At 55.8% G+C, this 19,332-nt stretch overlaps 1 protein-coding gene across 3 annotated transcripts; it reads left to right on the forward strand.

The window, feature by feature from the left end:
* Positions 1–663: 663 nt before the first annotated feature.
* On the forward strand, positions 664–11,790 carry Rhpn1 (rhophilin Rho GTPase binding protein 1). Of its 3 annotated transcripts, none has more exons than XM_021184026.2 (15): positions 664–850; positions 4,515–4,630; positions 5,334–5,462; positions 5,585–5,660; positions 6,363–6,440; positions 6,807–6,931; positions 7,018–7,184; positions 7,340–7,533; positions 7,920–8,076; positions 8,154–8,264; positions 8,590–8,784; positions 9,298–9,374; positions 9,516–9,662; positions 9,747–9,908; positions 10,349–11,790. In XM_021184026.2, the coding sequence occupies exons 1-15, from the start codon at positions 770–772 to the stop codon at positions 10,520–10,522; spliced, it is 1,989 nt and encodes a 662-aa protein (XP_021039685.1). In that variant the 5' UTR covers positions 664–769; the 3' UTR covers positions 10,523–11,790. The 3 variants fall into 3 exon arrangements, with proteins under 3 accessions (XP_021039685.1, XP_021039686.1, XP_021039687.1); XM_021184027.1 differs by having other exon boundaries at positions 8,157–8,264; positions 10,349–10,716; XM_021184028.2 differs by having other exon boundaries at positions 10,288–10,379.
* Positions 11,791–19,332: the final 7,542 nt, after the last annotated feature.

The raw sequence follows: 19,332 nt of genomic DNA on the forward strand, positions 1-19,332 counted from the left end.
GCTGTGTTCTCAGCTCATCTGGTGTGAGCCAGCCCACATGGAATCTGAGAAGTGCTTCGGAGTAAGCCCTGCAAGGAGCTCGGGTTCTGGAAAAAGTCCAATTCTCAAAACCAATTCGGGTTCTGGGAGGCGATCCGGTTCTGGAAGCACAAGGAGGTCAAGGAGAATGTAGGCTCTGGAAACAAATGCATAACCAGGTCCCGGAGGCGAGGTTTCTGGGGGCGGTTCTGGAAGCAAGGGGACCGAAGCGGCGCTTTGCCTCTTAGTGCCGGGAAGAAAGCAGGCATTGTTTTAGAATCAGCACAAGCACTTGAAAAACCCCATTGTAAACATTTTTGGAGCAGTCCTGGAGGGTCCCGTTGCCGGGGTGACGAGATAAAGCCTTGAAGTCCCTGCAGAGGCTGCAGCGGCTCTTGGTCGCCGCCCCCAGTTCTGCTTGTCTTTTCCTAACTTTCCCCGCACGCCTAACATCTAGCGTGGCGCATGCGTACCCTGATCGGCGAGCGGCCCTGGTTGCTAAGAGTTACCAGATCCCTTACCTGGAGCCCGCCTTTCTCTCACTCTGGTTGGTAGTAGTTTCTATCCATCGGAGCAGCTCTCACCTCTGATTGGACAACATCAAGTTTTGCAGGCGGGGCCCGCGCTCTGCCGCACCGGTCAGCCGGACCCTCCAGGAGGGGGACAGTCGGAGCAGCGCGGCTGATCCTCCCTGGAGCGCGAGGAACCTGCTGCTCGCAGCCTCTCGGGGTCAGCGTCCGAGCGAGCAGCGATGATCCTTGAGGAGAGGCCAGATGGCCAGGGCACTGGCGAGGACAGCTCTCTGCCGCAGGACGGCGGCAGCATCCGCAAGGTGGGGGCTGAGCAGGGGTATGGGTCTTCAGCCTCCTGCCCCGCGCTGTGCAGTGCGGCCTTCCCGGCCTTTCCTTCCTGGGACCCGCTCCCCTGAAAGCCAGCTGGGGAAACTGAGGCCCCCAAGGAGAGACCAGAGCCGGTGTTCCAGCCTGATGGGAATAACACTGGAGCATTCACGGTCTAGATGGTTCCCCTGAAGCTAGAGAACCCCTTGGTTCTCAGAACCAAGAAGTTGGTTCTGATGGGTGACAACCCCCACTCCCTCACCTCCACCACCAAGCACGTGTTTTTTCTGACGTCTAGAAAGCCTCCTTCTCTAACAGTGTCTTCTGCGTGCCCATCTGTAGGAGCCATTGTCCATTAGTTGTTAGATTGTGACAGCAGACAGCAAAAACCTTGGGAACTTCACGGGAAAGCCTGACTACTTTTCCCCAACATACATCCCCTCGAAAGCTCCTGAGTCTGGAGATGAGGGTGCCTGGGCTTCCAGGAACACAGGGGTGAAGTGAAAACTAGTTTGCTCTTTGCCTAAGGGATATTATGTTAACCTTCTCTGCTTCTCCAGTCTGGGTATTTCCTAGGGGTCAGTGAGTGTTTGGGTTTCTTAGTATGTGTGTAGGCTCTGGGGTACTCCTGCCCATCCCCAGGGGCTGCTAAGCAGAAGCTGCTGTCACAACACTCTCCGGGGTGTTCCCATGGCCCTTTGCCCACCTTCCTTCCTGGTGTCAGATTGTACTTTGTTGCTGGCTGATCCTATCCAGTGTGTGTGTGTGTGTGTGTGTGTGTGTGTGTGTGTGTGTGTGTGTGTGTATCAGGTCTCCTGGAGGAGAGGGGGGAGAGGAAGAGGAAGAGAGGAAGGCACTGAAACTTGGACAGATCCCTCAAGGGCTCCATCCTAACCAGGCATGCCTGATACCACAGTGACGAGCTCGAACTGGGGAGGGATTAGATTGGGGAGAGGGAAGGAGGGAGGGAGGGAGGGAGGGAGGGAGGGAGACAGAGTCAGCCTGCAACATGTTCTCCAGGAACTCTTCTTCCTAGGGTGGCCATGCCTTTCAGGTGCCCTGTGGAGGGAGGTGCATGTTGCATTGGTCAGCCTCCCTGTGGATAGTGTGGGACTGAGCTGACTCAGTAAGAGAAGCTTGGGAAGGCTTAGGATTGCTCTGTTCCTTCTTTCTATTCCCAGTCCTGTGTGGGGATAACTGTGCCCCCCACCTCCCCACCTTTTGCTAATCCTTGAGGACCAGCCCAGTACAGGTCACTGGGTCTTTGAGTGGGAGGTTTTGTTTCTCCGACCCCCATGCCTTTCCTCCCTGGTCATGGCCAGGCCCTGTTCTGGTTTGGTCACTGCTGCTGCGATGTCTGTACTGATGGCAAGTTCTCCCAGAGTTAGACAGGAGTAGCCACCATGGAGGTCAGCCATGGTTAGCTGGCCTTTGTTTCCAGAGGGTGGGGAGATCGTACAGCGGATAGAGAGAGATGGTTACTTAGCACCTGTAACTGCCCTGCTGGGCACTTCCCTCAGCCCAGTGTGGAAAACTGGGTGTGGGCTATCAGCTTCCAGAATCCATGCAGCCCAGCTTATCTTGCCTTTCCACCAAAACAGGTTAGGAAGCTGGCTTGGCCTCCATACGTGAACCAAGGTTAAGAAGGGCAAGAACAGGCCCAGGGTCTGGGGCTGGTGAAACCTCAGAGTGGCTGGCTGCTGCAGCTCCCTAGCAGGTGGGGGAGGGACTGGGGCTATCGGCCATCAATAAGCTTAGAACCTTGTAGTAGGGTCTTGGGGGAAAGATGTTTGCCGTTTTCTTAGTAGCTTTGAAGACAGGAGACTGTTGTGGCCTCAGTTTCCCTCCTGCACAGGCAGGGGTGGGCCCTGAGAAGGAGTCAGTACAATGTGGCTCCACTCTATCCCTATGCTATCTTGTGCCAGCTATCCAGAGAGCGAGTCACCTATCTGTGGTCACCCAAGGATGACTTAATGGCCTCCTTCTTTCAGAGTGAGCCCAGGTGCCACTTCTGTGGGCACTTCTTCAGTGACATGAAAGATGGCTTCATGGTAACCCTGGGGCCACAGTCTAAGTGATTGCCTCCAGGAGCTCCATCCATGCCAAGGCGTAAGTGCAAGATCCTGAGGCTGTCCTTTGCATAACAATAAGCCACACTTTGAATGCATGGCCAGGATCAGCTCTGCCAGGATTTACACACACACACACCATTCTGTGTCGCTTGGACTAGAGCCTTTCAGTTTCTGTGACCTCCTCCCTCATATGTGATCACTAGTGAGGGTGTTCCCCAGGGAAAAGAGCCATCAGCAAAATCTTTACCACAAAGTCTTAGGCCGGTCGGTTAACCCGGGCAGGGCAAGAATGCTGCGCTGCGTGGCTTGGAGGACCTCAGGCTGTGTGCAGCATCACCGATTCCCCACTCCTTGGCAGCTCTGGGAGGAAGCCCTGTAGGCTGTAGCTGAGCCTGTAGTTGGAGAGAGGGGACATCACAGATGACACAGGTCACTGATCTCGCATTACCCAGGAGGAGCTCTCATCCAACTGGAGCTGCCAAAGGGACACTGGAACCCAATACTTTGTTCACTGTGTCACAGACCAGGTACCCACTTCCTGGGCAGCACCATCTCATGGCCCATCACTGCACGGCTCTCAGTGCCTGTGGCCACGCTACTTCAAAAGCCTTGTGGGCAGAGCCCCGGAGACAAGACTCCAGGGCTAAATAGGCTGGGTCCTTTCAAGGAGGTTCGTCCTGCGCTTTGGTAGTAGCTCTCTGGAAAGGTGGTCAGAGCCCAAGGCAAATTGTACAACATGCTGAGTTGATCTGGTGAGTCCCCAGAGCATAAGACATTGATTTCAGCAAGGACAATTAGAAAGGGCTTCTTATGGGGAACTACAACATATTTTATTTTATTTTATTTTATTTTATGTGCATTTGTGTTTTGCCTGCATGTATGTCTGTGTGAGGGTGTCGGATCCCCTGGAACTGGAGTTATAGCTTTGGGCTGCCATATGGATGCTAGGAATTGAACTTGGGTCCTCTGGAAGAGCAACCTGTGGTCTTAACCGCTGAGCCATCTCTCCATCCCCTTATTTTAATTTTTAAAAGATTTTATTTTTAATTATGTGTATATTGTTTACATGTCTGTGTGTGATTATTTACGTATGAGTACAGGTGTCCTTAGAGGCCAGAGGTGTTGGATTCCCCCATCAGAAGTAGAATTACAGATAATTATGAGCCACCTGACATGGTTGCTGGGAACCGAACTTGGGTCTTCTGCAAGAGCAGTCTGGGCTCTTACCCACTGAGCCATCTCTCAAGAGCTGGGTCCAGAACTCCATTACATCATATTTTAAACCTTGGATCTATGAAGTACCCAGTGTTAGGAGAGTGGGTTATTTGGAGAGGCCTCTTGATGTATGGGCCAATTCGCTGGTTGGGATGAGTCTGAGCCTACGTTATCTGTGAAGCATTGAGGAGAGGCACCTCACCCCTGTTCCCCAGCCAGGCCTGCCTAGGCCCCTCCCTGTGACACTAGCTCGAGATCCAGCCCACAGTGCCTATTTCTTCCCCCTAAGACAGACCCAGGTCCTCTGAACTTGGCGAGGGTTATGCTGATGGGGGCACTGTGGGCATAACAACTTGCATCCTCCATGCAGGGCTATGACTCCTTTGTGCAAAACCAGCCTGGCCAGCTGCAGAGTCACAGGGCTCGGCTCCACCAGCAGATCAGCAAGGAGCTCCGGATGCGGACGGGTGCTGAAAACCTCTACAGGTGAGCAGCTGCTGCCGCATGGCCCTGGACAGGGTGGCGATCCTGTTATTAGTCAGAAAGAGGGACACATGGGCAGACAGCCATGACCCAGCTGCTGTTCCAGTCCCAGTAGCCACACTATACAGTTCACCATTAGCCTAGACCCTCACAGACAGACTAGGCCCATTCCTACCTCTGGGCCTCCCCAGATATGCTTGGCCAGAGGACCAAAAGCCTCTTTAGGAGGCCCAACAGTATCTGGTAAACCTCAGAGGCTGCTCAGAAGAGACTGTGTGTGACTGGGCACTCAAAGGTTGGAGACCTTGCAAGTGATGGATCATCCGACCCAGGCTACTTTCTCTGAGCACAGCAGCATTCTGTACACACTCATGTCCCCACAGTCTTTGCAACCCACACTATACAGGAGCCCCAGGCCTACACCCCCTCAGCATCCTCCTCCCTCTCATCAGAGACCTCCATGTCCAGGTGGAATCATAGTGGCACTGGAGAATGAACTCTTTAAGCAGAAGCATCCTAGAAGGGAGGGCACCTCCGAGCCAGCCCTGCTCCCACCCTTACTCCAGCAAGGGGAGCTAGCCCTGGCAGCACCCACCCCTTCAGATAGACTCTGAAGCTTGGGGGTGGGGCAGGAGAGCTTCAGTGATTCTGGGTCACTGGAGCTGCCTCAGGCCTGGCTCTTCTCTCCTTCCCCGGCCCCTCCCAGAGCCACCAGCAACACCTGGGTCCGAGAGACAGTCGCACTGGAGCTGAGCTACGTCAACTCCAACCTGCAGCTCCTGAAAGAGGAGCTGGCAGAGCTGAGCACCAGCGTAGATGTGGACCAGCCAGAGGGGTATGAGATGCGCCGGGGCGGGGCGCGCAGACATGTGTGGAGGGTGCAGCCGGGCGGCGGGAACCTCAGGATAAAGGGGCCGCTGTGGGTAGCCGGTCTAGAGCCCATTCTTCTGGTTCTAGCGAAGGGATTACTATTCCCATGATCCCCCTGGGCCTGAAGGAAACCAAGGAGTTGGACTGGGCCACACCGCTGAAGGTAAGTGCTGGCCTGTGAACTTTGAGGGGCGTGGCCCTGAAGTGGGCTGGGGGCGGGGCTTAGATGCTTCCTAATCTAGCCATCTCCTTGAACAAATGAGGAAGCTGAGGCACAGTGAGGAGGAAGAAGAACCATAAGGGGAACTGAACCTGCTCTCCTGCTACCTTCTGGTCCCCACGTAAGGGTTATGTGAGGGATTGGATTGAGGCCCTGCCCCAGAATAGCTATGAAGGGGCCTCACCATTCTGACATCCCCAGTCCAACCACCAAGTTCTAGGATCCCCTGCCTCAAGGATGTCACCCATGTGGTACCTACTCTTTGAGAACAGCTGGCTCCTGAGTGACCTGGAGGGGGTTCAGATTCCAGAGCAGGCCATGATCCTTCATCCAGGGCCTGTAGGGGCTCTCAGGAAAGAGACATGACCTCATGATTTTGCATCTGAGTCTACAAGGTGGCAGATGAGAAGAATATGTGTAAAGATGATACCATAAGAACCCCCGTCCCAGTTCTGTCTTAGGAACCCAAGCCCTGGGAACCAGAACACCAGCATCCACCAATATTCAGCAGCCCCCCCAGGTCTTCAGCCCTTCTCCTTGGCCCCAAGTACAAAGTCAGCCTGCTCTACCACACCCCCTCCCATCCCCAGAGCAGGCTGCCAGGGATGGAGTGCCCCCCAAGGGCAATACCCGTTCTTCCTTCAGGAGCTGATCTCTGAGCACTTTGGAGAGGATGGTACCTCCTTTGAGACAGAGATCCAGGAACTAGAAGACCTACGGCAGGTGGGTGGGCTGCTCCCCGTCTGGTTGCTCCAGAGACAGACAGAAGAGGAAGGTGGGAGAGAAGGTTGGATCCCGGTGTAGAGATTCACATGGATTCCCTACATGGTGGGAGGAAATCCAGGAGATAGCCAGTGTTCGTGGAAGGACCTGGGACTAACAGCTGACTCTGTTCCAGCTGTGCTCTGTTGCTCTTAGAAGGAGCAGTGCATGGCCCCTCCTCGGGGCCCTACGTGACCTCTTGTGCCAGACTGCCTTCAAAGTCCCCAGGATGTCAAGTGCTCCTTGGAAATGATACCCAGGGATTTCCTAGGGTGGCATGGTGATGGTGGGTCTTGGAACTGGGCCCACCCGGACTCTCCCTTCTAGGCCACGAGGACTCCCAGCAGAGACGAGGCGGGCCTGGATCTGCTCGCAGCCTACTATAGCCAGCTCTGTTTCCTGGACGCACGTTTCTTCAGTCCCTCCAGGAGCCCAGGGCTGCTCTTCCACTGGTAGGGGCTAGCAACAGAGGCAGAGGCCCAGGGATGGGAGGCCAGGTCAATATGGGAACTGTACCCATCCTGACACCATGCCGCAGGTACGACTCGCTCACGGGGGTCCCGGCACAGCAGCGGGCTCTGGCCTTCGAGAAGGGCAGTGTACTGTTTAACATTGGGGCACTCCACACGCAGATCGGAGCACGGCAGGATTGCTCCTGCACCGAGGGCACCAACCACGCTGCTGAGGCTTTCCAGAGGGCTGCTGGTGAGGGCTGTAGACCATAAATAAGAAGGGTGTAGCACCCAGCTCTGTGGCAGGAAGTAGTGTTGGTGGACATGGCCTCCCTGTGTGAAGTTCTGAAGGTCGTCTTGGTGGGCATGGGGAATCCCTGCCCGCATGAGCACTGTATCCATCCTCAGGGGCCTTCAGACTCCTGAGGGAGAACTTCTCCCACGCGCCAAGCCCAGACATGAGTGCTGCCTCTCTCTCCATGCTGGAGCAGCTCATGATTGCCCAGGCACAGGAATGCATCTTCAAGGGCCTTTTACTGCCAGCCTCTGCCACACCTGACATCTGTCCAGATCAACTGCAGCTCGCCCAGGAAGCTGCCCAGGTGAGGGCAAGGAGCCCTGCCCAGAAGCCCGATTTGGTGGCCACTCAAAGAGTGAAGAGCAGAGCTCAGGAGGACAGGGACAAGGTTGGGATGGAGCCGGGTCAGGGAAGGATGGGTAGCCACAGAAGAGGCACCTGCATCTAGTGCTCTGTGTCACTCACTAAAGCCAGTTGCTGTCCCAGTTTTTCTTAAGGTCCTGAGAATAGGAACCGAGCCCCCAGATGCCCAGGTCTGGCTCAGCTTGGAGTCTAGGGAGAGGCTGCTGGAATGTGGGGGAGAGTAGATGGAGATTAAGCCTAGGGTGCAGAGGCAGTGGCCTTGTCTCTTGAGCTCCAATGGGCTGAAGGAAAGAGAGTTTCCATTTGTACCTTCATGCCTGTTGGCAGGTGGCAACTGAATATGGGCTTGTGCACCGGGTCATGGCCCAGCCACCTGTCCGAGACTACCTGCCTGCCTCCTGGACTAACCTGGCGCACGTCAAGGCTGAGCACTTCTGCGCCCTGGCCCACTATCACGCAGCCATGGCCCTCTGCGAAAGCCACCGTGAGTGTGTCCCTCCTCGTGCCTGTGTGGACCCTCAGAGGCTCCCTACTCAGGCTCATGGACTCTCTGACCCCTAGCAGCAGCCAAGGGTGAACTCGCAAGGCAGGAGCACGTCTTCCAGCCCTCCACTCCCCATGAGCCCCTGGGCCCCACACTGCCGCAGCACCCAGAAGACCGCAGGAAGCTTGGTGAGACATCGCAGGCAGGGCCCTGGGCTAACCACGGTGTGGCCCCGACAGCCACTCAGCAGCTGACATCCCTGGGTTGGTGGGAACTGCTGAGATGAGGGTTGTTAAACTGGGCAGCTGGGGACAGCTCTTTCTTCCCTTGCTCGACTGTTGGGCCTGGCAGGACTTTACCAATCTGGTCAACACCATCCAACCCTGTGGCTCATTCCACTTCCTAATGCATTCTGAGACAGGGTCTGGAACCCCGCCTGGAAGGGGCCAGCTTGCATGCATGGTGCGTGCGTGCGTGCGTGCGTGTGTGTGACAGTGCCATGCCTGTGCACAGCCAAGGCCCACCTGAAGCGTGCCATCCTGGGCCAGGAGGAGGCGCTGCGGCTTCACACCTTGTGCAGAGTCCTGCGCAAGGTGGACCTGCTGCAGGTTGTGGTGACTCAGGCACTGCGGCGCTCCCTGGCCAAGTACTCACAGCTCGAGCGCGAGGATGACTTCTTCGAGGCTACGGAGGCCCCGGACATCCAACGTGAGCATCTAGGGCCCCTCGGGATGAGTCTGCCAGTCAGAGGGCCAAGCTGAGCCCCCGCAGCTACAGCTGAGAGGCAGTCAGCAAGCCGGGTGTGGTAGCATGTGTCTATAGATCCCAGCCTAGCACTAGGGACCCCGAATCAGGAGGACAGAGTTGAAGGACAGCCTCACACAGTGAAGCCCTCTTTGGGTGGGTGGGAGGCAGGCTGTGTTGAGGAGTGGAGACTGTGAGGATATCAGCCCAGCATCCCCTGCCACTTCCTTCCCCACTTGACTCTTGCCTTGCAAGAGGGGACAGAGGCACGGTGCCATCTGGGGCTTCCAAGTACATTCCTGGGAACCTCTTCGTATATTCAGGGAAATAGTGCAGTCCCAGCTGTCAGTAGGGACAACCCTCTCGGGCCACACACTCCTCTGAGCTGAGCCAAATCCCACGGGTGGAACGCTGGTTCTGGGAGGGCCAAGGGCCTGGGGTTCGGCTCCAATCCTCCTTTTCCTCCTACCTGGTCAGCCAAGACTCACCAGACCCCAGAGGTGAGGATGCCTAGCCTGTCGCAGGTGAAGGTGACTGACTTCTTCCATCGGCTGGTGAGCAGGCCAGTTCCCCAACCTGTCCCTCTTCCCTTCGGCCCCACCCCTGTTTCTGCTCCAAGGTGTGTGGGCTAAGATGGGGGTCAGTGGCTCTGTGACTGCCACCCAGCCAGCCCTCCACCACTTGTCTCCTCCCAGGGACCCTTGTCCGTGTTTTCAACGAAGAACCGATGGCAGTTGGTAGGGCCGGTGCACATGACTCGAGGAGAGGGAGGCTTCGGGTTCACGCTGCGCGGAGACTCTCCGGTCCTCATCGCTGCTGTCGTCCCTGGGGGTCAGGCTGAGGTAAAGGCCCTCTAGCCCCGGGTGCTGGAATCCTAGAGGACCGCTAGATACTGCCACCGCCTCACTGATCCACATTCTCCGCAGTCCGCTGGCCTGAAGGAGGGTGACTACATCGTGTCTGTGAACGGGCAGCCATGCAAGTGGTGGAAGCACCTGGAGGTGGTGACGCAGCTGAGGAGCATGGGCGAGGAAGGCGTGAGCCTGCAGGTCGTGTCCTTGCTGCCCAGCCCTGAGCCACGTGGCACAGTAAGCGCTTGGCCTAGAAAAAGCTCCCCAACCCTCAGTCCTACCCAGCCCTGGTTGTCCCCAACCCTGCCCCCGGGTCCTCAGAGAGAAGGTAGCTAGGTAGCCTTCAGTAGGAGTGGCTTTCTGGGCAATGGTCACCTCTGATTGTGCCTCCATAATGTGGCTATTGTCCTACTCCAGATGAAGCCCCCAGACCACCTTGGTGGGGTTTTTGTCCCCAGAGTAGACCAGGCTATCCCAGAGGTCACATCTGTCCAGCATGGCCACTCCAGGGTTGGGTGGCAAGCAACAAACAAGGAGCCTCGCATGGCCACTTCAAATGCCCCTAACATGCCCCTAACACACCTATGGCTCCTAGAAGGCTCTAATCTTTTCTCAGGGTGGCCACAGATAGGGCAGGCAGTGATGGCTGACATCATCCATCTCTGTCCTGGCTGCAGGGACCCCGACGGGCAGCACTGCTGTGGAACCAGAGAGAGTGTGGTTTTGAGACACCGATGCCCACACGTACCCGCCCCTGGCCCATCCTTGGCTGGAGCCGCAAGAATAAACAAGGCAAGACTGGAAGCCACCCTGACCCCTGCACCAACAGGAACTGTGTCACCTGCCCCTGAGCTGGACACCCCGTATCCCTGTGTGCTCAGGATGGCTGTGGGGGCCATACTCCTATGTACATCACCCTGGAACCAGCTCCAACTAGCCAGGTGTGCCTAGTGGGGTCTGTCCTCTACTCTTGGGGACTATCAGGCTGCCCCCATCTTGCTTAGAGATGTCTATTAAAAATGCTGGTCAGATGAGGTGAGTCTGAGTCAGGTACTGAAGCCCCGATCACTTTACCCCACCAGAGAGATGTCTCGGTGTAGTCCAGATGTAGTGTCCCTCTGCAGAGGGCAGCAGAGCTGGGGCCATCCTCCCGCAGCAGGCCCCTTGGCCCCTGCCATGCCTCATCTACTCTGCGGATGCCTGGCTCTATCCTCACATCCAGTTGCTCTGGGCATGTACCCTGACGGGCTCCACCCTGATTCTGCCTGGTTCCTAGTAGCCCTTCTGGTCACCAGCCTCCCTTGCTGGTTAGTCAGCTCTTCTGTGTGTAAGATCTCAGCAAAGACATTTTTATCTCCAGTCCCTTCATGCTTCCCCAACTTTCAGACCATCCTGTTGCCCATTCTACCTGCTCCCACGCAGGTCCTGACAGGTTCCCCAGAAGGGTGGGCTCAGGACCCGGACTCCAGAGGGACAGGGTGGGGGCGCCACATGAAACGCAGTCCTGAGCTATGCATGGCTGAAGCCATGAAGATGCTCTCCCTCAAAGGTTCCGCATGGAAACAGAAAGGCTGTATGTATCTCCGTAGTAGAGAATGCAAGAAACCCTGGCCTCAGTCCCCGAACTACAAAGAAAACAAATTAGATGGAGAACTTGCTCTCTGCAACCACCAGGGGGCGGCTGTCACCCATTCATGCAGCCCAAGGAGGCTGCAGCTCTTCCAACCCCCAGGATTCTAAGAACCTGAGAACAGCCCAGGAAAGAGAAGCAAGCGGCCAGGCCAGCTCCGTAGTCAGCAACCCACCCACGCCCTTTCATCCTCAAACCCCTGCCCAGGGACTCCCAGGAGAAAGCACCCAAGTCCATGCTCCAGGTCTGCCTACACAGTCCAGGGCTCTGCCGGCCATCACCCTGGCCAGACATCCGCGTCCAGGGCCAGCCGGTGAGTGGAGTGAGTCCTGAAGATGCAGCCTTCTTCTGAAATAGGAGAGGCACCCACCCAGGGGATCCACTCACCTGCCCTTCCAGGACAATCTCCAGCTCAGCAGAATGGGCAAGGCTGCTCAGGCTCTGCAAAACTTGCTAATTTTATTAATAAAACTGTGTGTCAAGGAAGCCATTACATGATAATCAGGAATGACAGGGGGGCAGACCTTGTGGAGGACAGTAAGCGTGGGACACACACATGCATGCACACACACACACACACATCTTGGGTGATCTGTCGAGATGACGCCTGGAGCTGCCCCTCACCTGCACAGTGAGTGGCTAGGCTACCAGGGCCTGTCTGTACCCTCTCTGCTAATCTTTCCATGCTGCCTTCGCTCCTGGGCCCTTGCTAACTGAGCTCTCTGCCTTAACTCTCAAGTACCTGGCTCAAAAGTTTCCCCATTTCAGGGACCTCTCTTAAGGCCCTTCCTGTGCTGTGGAGACTTCTCCCAGAAGGAGGACAGAGGTCCTTGACTCAGGCCCAGCTGTCAAGGTGAGAAAGCTCCCAAGACCAGGTAGAGTCTAGAATTCCATCTGAGCTAGGACTGAGTGACCAGGGAAGCCCTACTTAGCCCTCTGTGTGAACTTTTTTAGACGGGAAAATGGGTGTATGTAACGCATGCTGGAGGGTTCTGGCCCTGATCTTAACACACACTGCTACCCTAATGGGCCGGCTGATGGGTACTCCACCGAGAATATGAGCAATCCTAGTTCTGGCCCATTTACCCTGGCATATCTCTCCCTACCACCCCACCCCACACAGTTCCCCAAACCTTCTGACCTAGCTGGCATCTTCTCAGCCTTTAGAGTCAATGTCCCCACCTTGGGCTGCTTTTGCTTGGCCACACCCCTGCTCAGAACTGCAGCCTCTGGCTTGTAGATCACAGGTGGACCCTGGGGTCATGAACAAGGATAGGGCCAACTGGTTAGTGAGGGCTCCGAGTACCTGCAGAGGACATGAGACATATGTCACACATGTGCTGCCTGAGAGGGAAGAACAGGGACCGGCCTGTCTCCTCACAGCCAATGAGGAGCCAGGGTCCAGAACCATCAGGGAGATCACAAGGCTCGTAGAAGTGGGGTGGGTGCCTGTGCACACCGGCCACACATACAACCCAAGTCAGCTCACACCACGGAGGGCTGCTTCATTTTCAGAGTGGCTCCCTGGGCAGAAGGCTGAGACGTGCGTATGCTGTGATTCCTTTCTGCTTTGCCAACAAAATCTGCCGAGAGGGGAAAAGGCAAACTCTGTTTTGCTTGAATCAGCAGTGAGAGGCCCGGAGATTAATGTGGGAGAGGGAGGCGCAGAAGAGAGAGTGGGGGTGGAGATGGAGTGAGGGCGGGGTGCACGTGGAGTGGGGGGCTGGTGATGGATAGTCAAATAGAGATGGCCAGGTGGAAGGACCCTGCTACCTGCCTCAACCTCAGGGGCCTCAGGGCTACCCCGTCTTCTAGGCCCCTCCTTTCACATGTGTGCTTTGGATCTGAGGCCCAGCCCAGAGCCTCCGCCTACCACGCGCACCCCCCATGCCCATCAATATTTTATTTTGTTCATTGTTCCCACTGGCCAGGGATTTGTGAGTTCAGTTTGCAGACATGGGAGAAATCCGTGCACCAAAGCTCCCAGGCCAGGGAGGTGGGTCCCTGAACTCCTGTCATCCCTGAGTAAATTTAACACTACACGGTTGGGCTGTCCAAGGAAGAGGGGTGAAGATGCAAGCCAGACATGTGTCCTGCCTGATGGGGCACCTAAGTCAGGAGCCCACAGTAGGGGGGTTCTGGCTGGGTACTGGCTCAAGTGGGGAGAGGCAACTGATATAGGACAGATAACAGGAGTGAGCTACTCAGAGCTGTAGCCCAAGGGGAGAAAATGATGGCCAAGCCAGAACAAGGCACAGAGTTACAGAGGTTTTGCTGCCTGTGCCTCCATTTCTCAGAATAAGAAAGAGAGGGTGAAGACCTGCGGCTGCCCTGGGAGGAGCTAGATTAGTCCAGATCACACTAGCCTGGCTAGAAAGCCTGTTGGCTTTCGGAAAGCCACTGCCAGAGAACAGCCATCACACCGTGACCTGCCACGGCTCTCCACCAAGAGCACAGAACCCACAACTCTGGTGGGCAGGGCAACAAAACTCTCTAGACAGTGGGGGTCCAGGACCCTGGCTCCCTCAGGGGTAGAAAGGTTCTTGGCCCTGTTCCAAGAGCAGAGAACGCTAGACAGGCCCAGCAAGGGCTCTGCTCTGACTCAAGAAAAGATGCACTGTACCCATATAGGCCACTGAGACTCCAGTCCCAGCTATGTATGTCCTGTGGCTCTTCCCTCAGCTCTGAGGAGGTGAGTGGGCTGTGGCCACAGCCCAGCCCCTCACCCACAACCAATGTCCTCAGCATGCTGCTCTCATGTGTCAGGTAGGACAGAGAGGCCCCAACCCTGGTCCTATCCACTCATGAGACCCGAGTCCCATTCTCCCCTGCAGGCTGTGGAAGTGATCTCCCCACACACCTGCCGCGAGGCCCCAGAATTGTTCTGCTAGGCACACACACCCTTCACTCTCCCCTTCTGTATCCCCAACTTCACAACCCTCACATTCCCCTCTCTTCTCTCTCCTCCTCCCCCTCTTCTCTTTCCCCAACAGCTTTTCACCCCATCTCCATCCCCACCAACACAGGTCGGCTCCACCGCCCAACCTCCGTCGTCCCATTCAACCACGGCTTATGTCAAAATCACTTCTGTGCAGCCATCACTGAAGTCCCCTGCCTCCGCCACAGTGCTAATTCATTTCTGTCAATCTAACACAGGTTAGAGTCACCCTGGGGGAAAGGGACCTTCAAGGGGGAGTCAGATGGGCCCGTGGGCAAGTCTGTGGAGCATTTTCTTCGTTGATGATTGGTGTGGGAAGGCCCAGTTCACTGTGGGTGGTGTCATCCCTGAGCAGGTGGTCCTGGGAAGTATAAGAAAGCAAGCTGAGCAGGCCATGTAGAGCAAACCATGAAGCATCAGTCTTCCTCCCTGGCTCCTGTCTGCCCGACCTTACCCACTATCCCTGGCATCAACACCTCTGTGTATCACCATCTTCTTCACCATCTCTGATACTTAAGTGTCCAGTCTGGGCCTAGGCAACCATGATGCTGTGACTCCAGGAAATGGGATAGCATTAGGAATGGCGGGCAGCTCTCGTGGATCTCTTGGTGCTGGCATTCGAGTGGACATCAAGGTAATAAGGTAGATGCTGAGTGGATTCTTTGGCTGGACAGAAAGGCCAGAGTCACCTGAAGCCCAAGTGTCACCTGTAGAGAATAACACTAGGACAATCTAGGAACCCTAGGGTGGAGTCTGGGAGCATCTAGAAAAGAAAGTCAAGGTGGGCTGGAAAATGGGGAGACAGCTCTGGCGGGCCCAGGCTGGCCCAGCTGCTGACGGCACGACTGAAATAGCAGCCCCCCCTGTTGTGGGAATCCAGACTGGACTGTGGACTGTAGGCTGGGGCTGTGGGGGAGCTGAGCAAGAGGCCTCACAAATCCGAGGTCCCATCCTTCATGAAGGGGTCTCTGCCTCAGCTCTCCTCACGATGGTGTCTCAGGGCTTGCCTGTCATCCCAGAAGCCCTAGGAGGCCTGTGGCCAAGGCCTACCCGACAGAGAGGGTCTACAGCAGCCTGGGCTGGCTACTGTTCTGTGTGTCCACCTTGGGGTGGCCCAGGCTCCATGCCCATGCATAATGCAGTATTTACCTGGGGGGTGATTGGCAGCTGCTCTGACTTCCCCTCCCCCCGCAGCCCCAGACGTTGAGCCAGACGTGCATTAAGGCGGGGAGTGACTTATCGAGCTGTCAGGGGGAGCGTTTTAAGACAGAATTATAGGGGAGAGGAAAAAGATTTTTACCAAATTAATGAAAAATCAATCTGGCCTCAAAAATCCATTAGCCTTCATAATGTGCCTGTTCCAGGCTGAGCTGCACAGTCCAATATCGGCTGTTAAATACCGCAGTGGCTCCCCCGCGGCCCACCATTCATTATAAGCGGGCAGTGTTTACTTCTGAGAGTGACACCTGCCCCTGTTGTCAGCCCAGAGTTCCTGGCTCCATGACCCCCACGAGGCCCCAGGCCTGGACCCCCATCCGGGAAGTGAGCCATTGGCTCCCTGACACACAGCCAGATGAGCAGGACCAGCCTGGGAAACCGCAGGGTGATAGGGCAGACCTCCATGAATGGTAGTTAGGCAGACTGAGGTGGGTTGCTGGTGGCAAACAGTGAAAGTACCCATGAGGACATGGTGACCATGGGATGACGTCACCATGGAGGTTAAGTGACCACGGAGTGAGGTGATCATGAGGTGAACTGAGTGACCACTGAGCAAGGTGACTGTTATAAGGATGAAGTGATCGTGAGGTGACCATGGTGTGCAGTGACGCTGAGGAAAGATGACCACTAAGGTGACTATGAGAGTGGTCATAGCAACATCACCAGGTCCATGGTACCTGTCAGGATGTTGCCGTGCAAAGACAGAGTGGGTGATGGGGCCAAGGCTGGTGGTCACTAGCTAGTAGCTGTCATAACAACGCTGTAAGCTGTTAGTGGGAGAAGGACAGTGGACCATAAAGGTGGACCATACCCAGAGGATGGCTAGGCACCTTGAGGAACTGGGCAGCTCTCACTGAGGAGTCAAACTACCTACAGAAGCAGGTGCTTTTCCTGTCCCTTGCTGTGCAAACAGGAGAACAGTTGGGACCCAGGACCTCATACCTAGGCCATATGATAGGTGGGTAATCCAGGGAGGCCAGCAAGAGGGCTGTGGAAGCTAGGAAGGTCCAGGGTGGCTGAGGGAGGAGCCTAAAACAGCCAAAGGGTAGGCTAAGGAAGCCTAGGAAGGTTGGGTGTGGCAGGGAGGCCAAAGAGGCATAGGACAAGCTTGGTCAGAGGTCAGAGGCCAATGGACCTGTTCAACAGGAGGTCTAAGGAGGCCCACAGACATGCTTGCCTGGGGTGGGGTGGGGGCTCACACTTTGAGCCACCTGCTGGGCCAGGCTGCAAATGGATGTCTGAGATCGCTCTGTGCCCTATATCAGGTAGGAACATGGCCAAGAGACTGGATGGATTTTCTCATTAAATTGACAAAACCCTCCTTTCCCTCTCTATGGAATACTGTCTTGAGACGCTCGCTGCCCTCCTAACAGCAGCCCTGGGACCCTAGAAGAAAGGCAGAGCAGACAGCTATATTGGTTTCCTTAGGGGTCCCCCTTGGGCATGGCCTTGGGCAAGGTGGCATTTCTGGGGAAAACTCATGGTGACAAAACTTACCTGACATTCAGTGTCCCTCGGGAGCCATGCAGGGCACCCATACCCAAGCCCTGCTCCTCACGGTCCCCTTGACTGACTCTGCTCTGGCAGAGGTCACGTGGCCTCCTGACCATCCTGTGTGACTAGATTGACATTCCAGAAAACCCAGCTCCCAAAGCTGCCAAAGGAATTGTCTGGTTTCTTTTCTCACTCCATCACTTTACCACAGAGTCCCAAGTGTGGGAGATGTATCATGCGGTGTCAACTCCCTGGCGGGGCTTAGTCCTGGCTCCTGCCCCAAAACGCGGGTGGGTTGGTAATAGCTTATCAGGAGAACCCAGCCACCTGCTGCTCACTCCTCACCAAGTGCCCCCTGGAGCCAGACTGCCTGCCAAGGTCTTTTAGATTAAATCCCAATTCATTAGTGGTGGAGGTTGAGTGGGAAGTGTGGGCAGCTCAAGGCCCTATCTGCAGTCTAGAGAGACTCCACAGGCTGCCAGACCCCACCGAGGAAACCAGCTTCCCACTACTGATCTGTGGCCATGCACATCAGCTGCAAGTCATGCAGACAGACAGACAGACAGACAGACAGACAGACAGACAGAGGGCTGGGGTAGCCCCACCTGAGCATGGGCCCATTCTGAAGGTTCTCCAGGGCCAGTAGCAGAATTCAAGTCGCCATCAATGAAGTTCCTCACTTGTGGCACTTCTGCTGTCCTGCCTGTCAGGGTCTCCCCTTGCATCTCCCTCATATGCCTGTCTTCAGAGTTCAAGAGGACACGTAGGGACCCCTGACCCCCTCTCTATGCTCTCTATGCCTGTGCCTGCCTCCCTCTCTGGCCCCTGAATCTCATACTGCCTGTGGTTCTCCTCCCACCCCTCACTAGCATCACGGTCTCTACAGGAGTGTCTGTATCCTGGGGCACCCAAGGCCAATCAATTAGCAAGGCAACCACAGCCTGGTTGCTAGGGATGGAGCTGAGGGCCAGGTATCCTCTGTGTAGGTGCCCTTTGGAGCAGTAGCTTAAGCACTGGGAAACATCACACACTCATGATGAAGAAACAGTCCTGCTCCCATGACTGAGTCTGAATGGGCTAACAGCCCCCAAGAGCCCAATCCAGCCTGTGTCTATTGGATCAATAGCCAGGCACATCCTGTGCATAGCGGATCTGCTGACCCAGGCTGGGCCTGTTCCCTCCTGCTCTCCTCATCAATAGCAGATCATCCGGACCCCTGCTGGTCTCAGCCCCTTGGGGAGAGGCAATGCTGACTAGTGCTGACCTGGCCCCATAGCCATACCAGGGCGCCATCCTGACATAGAGGCCAGACAATTGGTTGGTGGCATCCAGGCGTCCCCATTTTGCGGTCTCCTCTGAGGACCCAGGTCCATTGAGGTGAACTCATGAAGAGAGTGTAGGACTTGCAGCAGTTCTACTCCCAGAACTCTCGTACAGAACCTAGGGCACTGACCTGCCTCAGAGACTTTGCCCGTCAGGTGTCATGGCTAGGATGACTTCCCAGGTTGCAGGACTGGATCCTGTTGCCGGGAAACTAGATGCCTGAGGGTCTGGTGGGGAGGCAGTTCCAATGGAGATGTCCAGAAACCTCCTACTTCAGCAACATCTGGCCTCTATATCCTTACCAGCAGTGGTCAGGGCAAAACAGACCCAAGCCAAAAGAGCGCAAATTCAAAGTATAAACCTTTGTGCTTTATAACGCATATGATCTCGGCTCACTTGACCCAAGTCTTTGCTCACTATGGAGGAGCTGGGTCCAGTGGTTCCCTTGGCAAACACTCCATCCTGATAGACCAGGGAGTAACAGGGACATCCCATGGACAAAGACAGCACCTGCCACTGGGTCCAAAGTGGGAAAGAAGAGGATTTTTGAAGAATGCTTAGGAATTCCCCAGGTGGTTTGCAAAGGCTTTAGTATCGCTGGTGTGGGTGCGTGGGAAGGGGAAGAGGCTAGGCAGGCAGTTCACCTAATGCAGAAGAGGATCTATGGACAAAAAGTCACCTGGCTGTTGCAGGGAAGTGGTTAGAGGGTCAGAGGAGAGGTGCCTGGAACTCTGATCTATTTCACAAGTCCTGGGCTCCTGTTTTAGCACCCCAAAGAGGCTCAGAGACCTTCCAGGATCACACAGCATACGGAATCCAGCCAGGTTTGACCCTTTTACCTCCTGGAAACATTCAGGGCAGTTGGTGGCATCTGCATGAAGGTGGCCCCCACCCTCCTGCCACCAGCATTTATCCCCTGTCCCATAGCTGTTCCTGTCATGAGCGGGGGGGGGGGGACTCTGTGCCCTCTACCTTGGAGAGACTATAGGTTGTCTCCTGTGTTCCCCGCCTCATGACTGGCTTGTAGGGTCTAGGAGTTGCCTGTTCTTAGAACGGAG

Source organism: Mus caroli, chromosome 15, assembly GCF_900094665.2.
Source record: "Mus caroli chromosome 15, CAROLI_EIJ_v1.1, whole genome shotgun sequence".
NCBI lineage: Eukaryota > Metazoa > Chordata > Mammalia > Rodentia > Muridae > Mus > Mus caroli.

Coding starts and splice junctions, on each gene's coding strand:
- Rhpn1 (XM_021184026.2), top strand. CDS start 770: ATGATCCTTGAGGAGAGGCCAGATGGCCAGGGCACTGGCGAGGACAGC. Junction 6,932..7,017: donor CCAGGGCTGCTCTTCCACTG/GTAGGGGCTAGC, acceptor ACCATGCCGCAG/GTACGACTCGCTCACGGGGG. Junction 9,375..9,515: donor CTGACTTCTTCCATCGGCTG/GTGAGCAGGCCA, acceptor GTCTCCTCCCAG/GGACCCTTGTCCGTGTTTTC.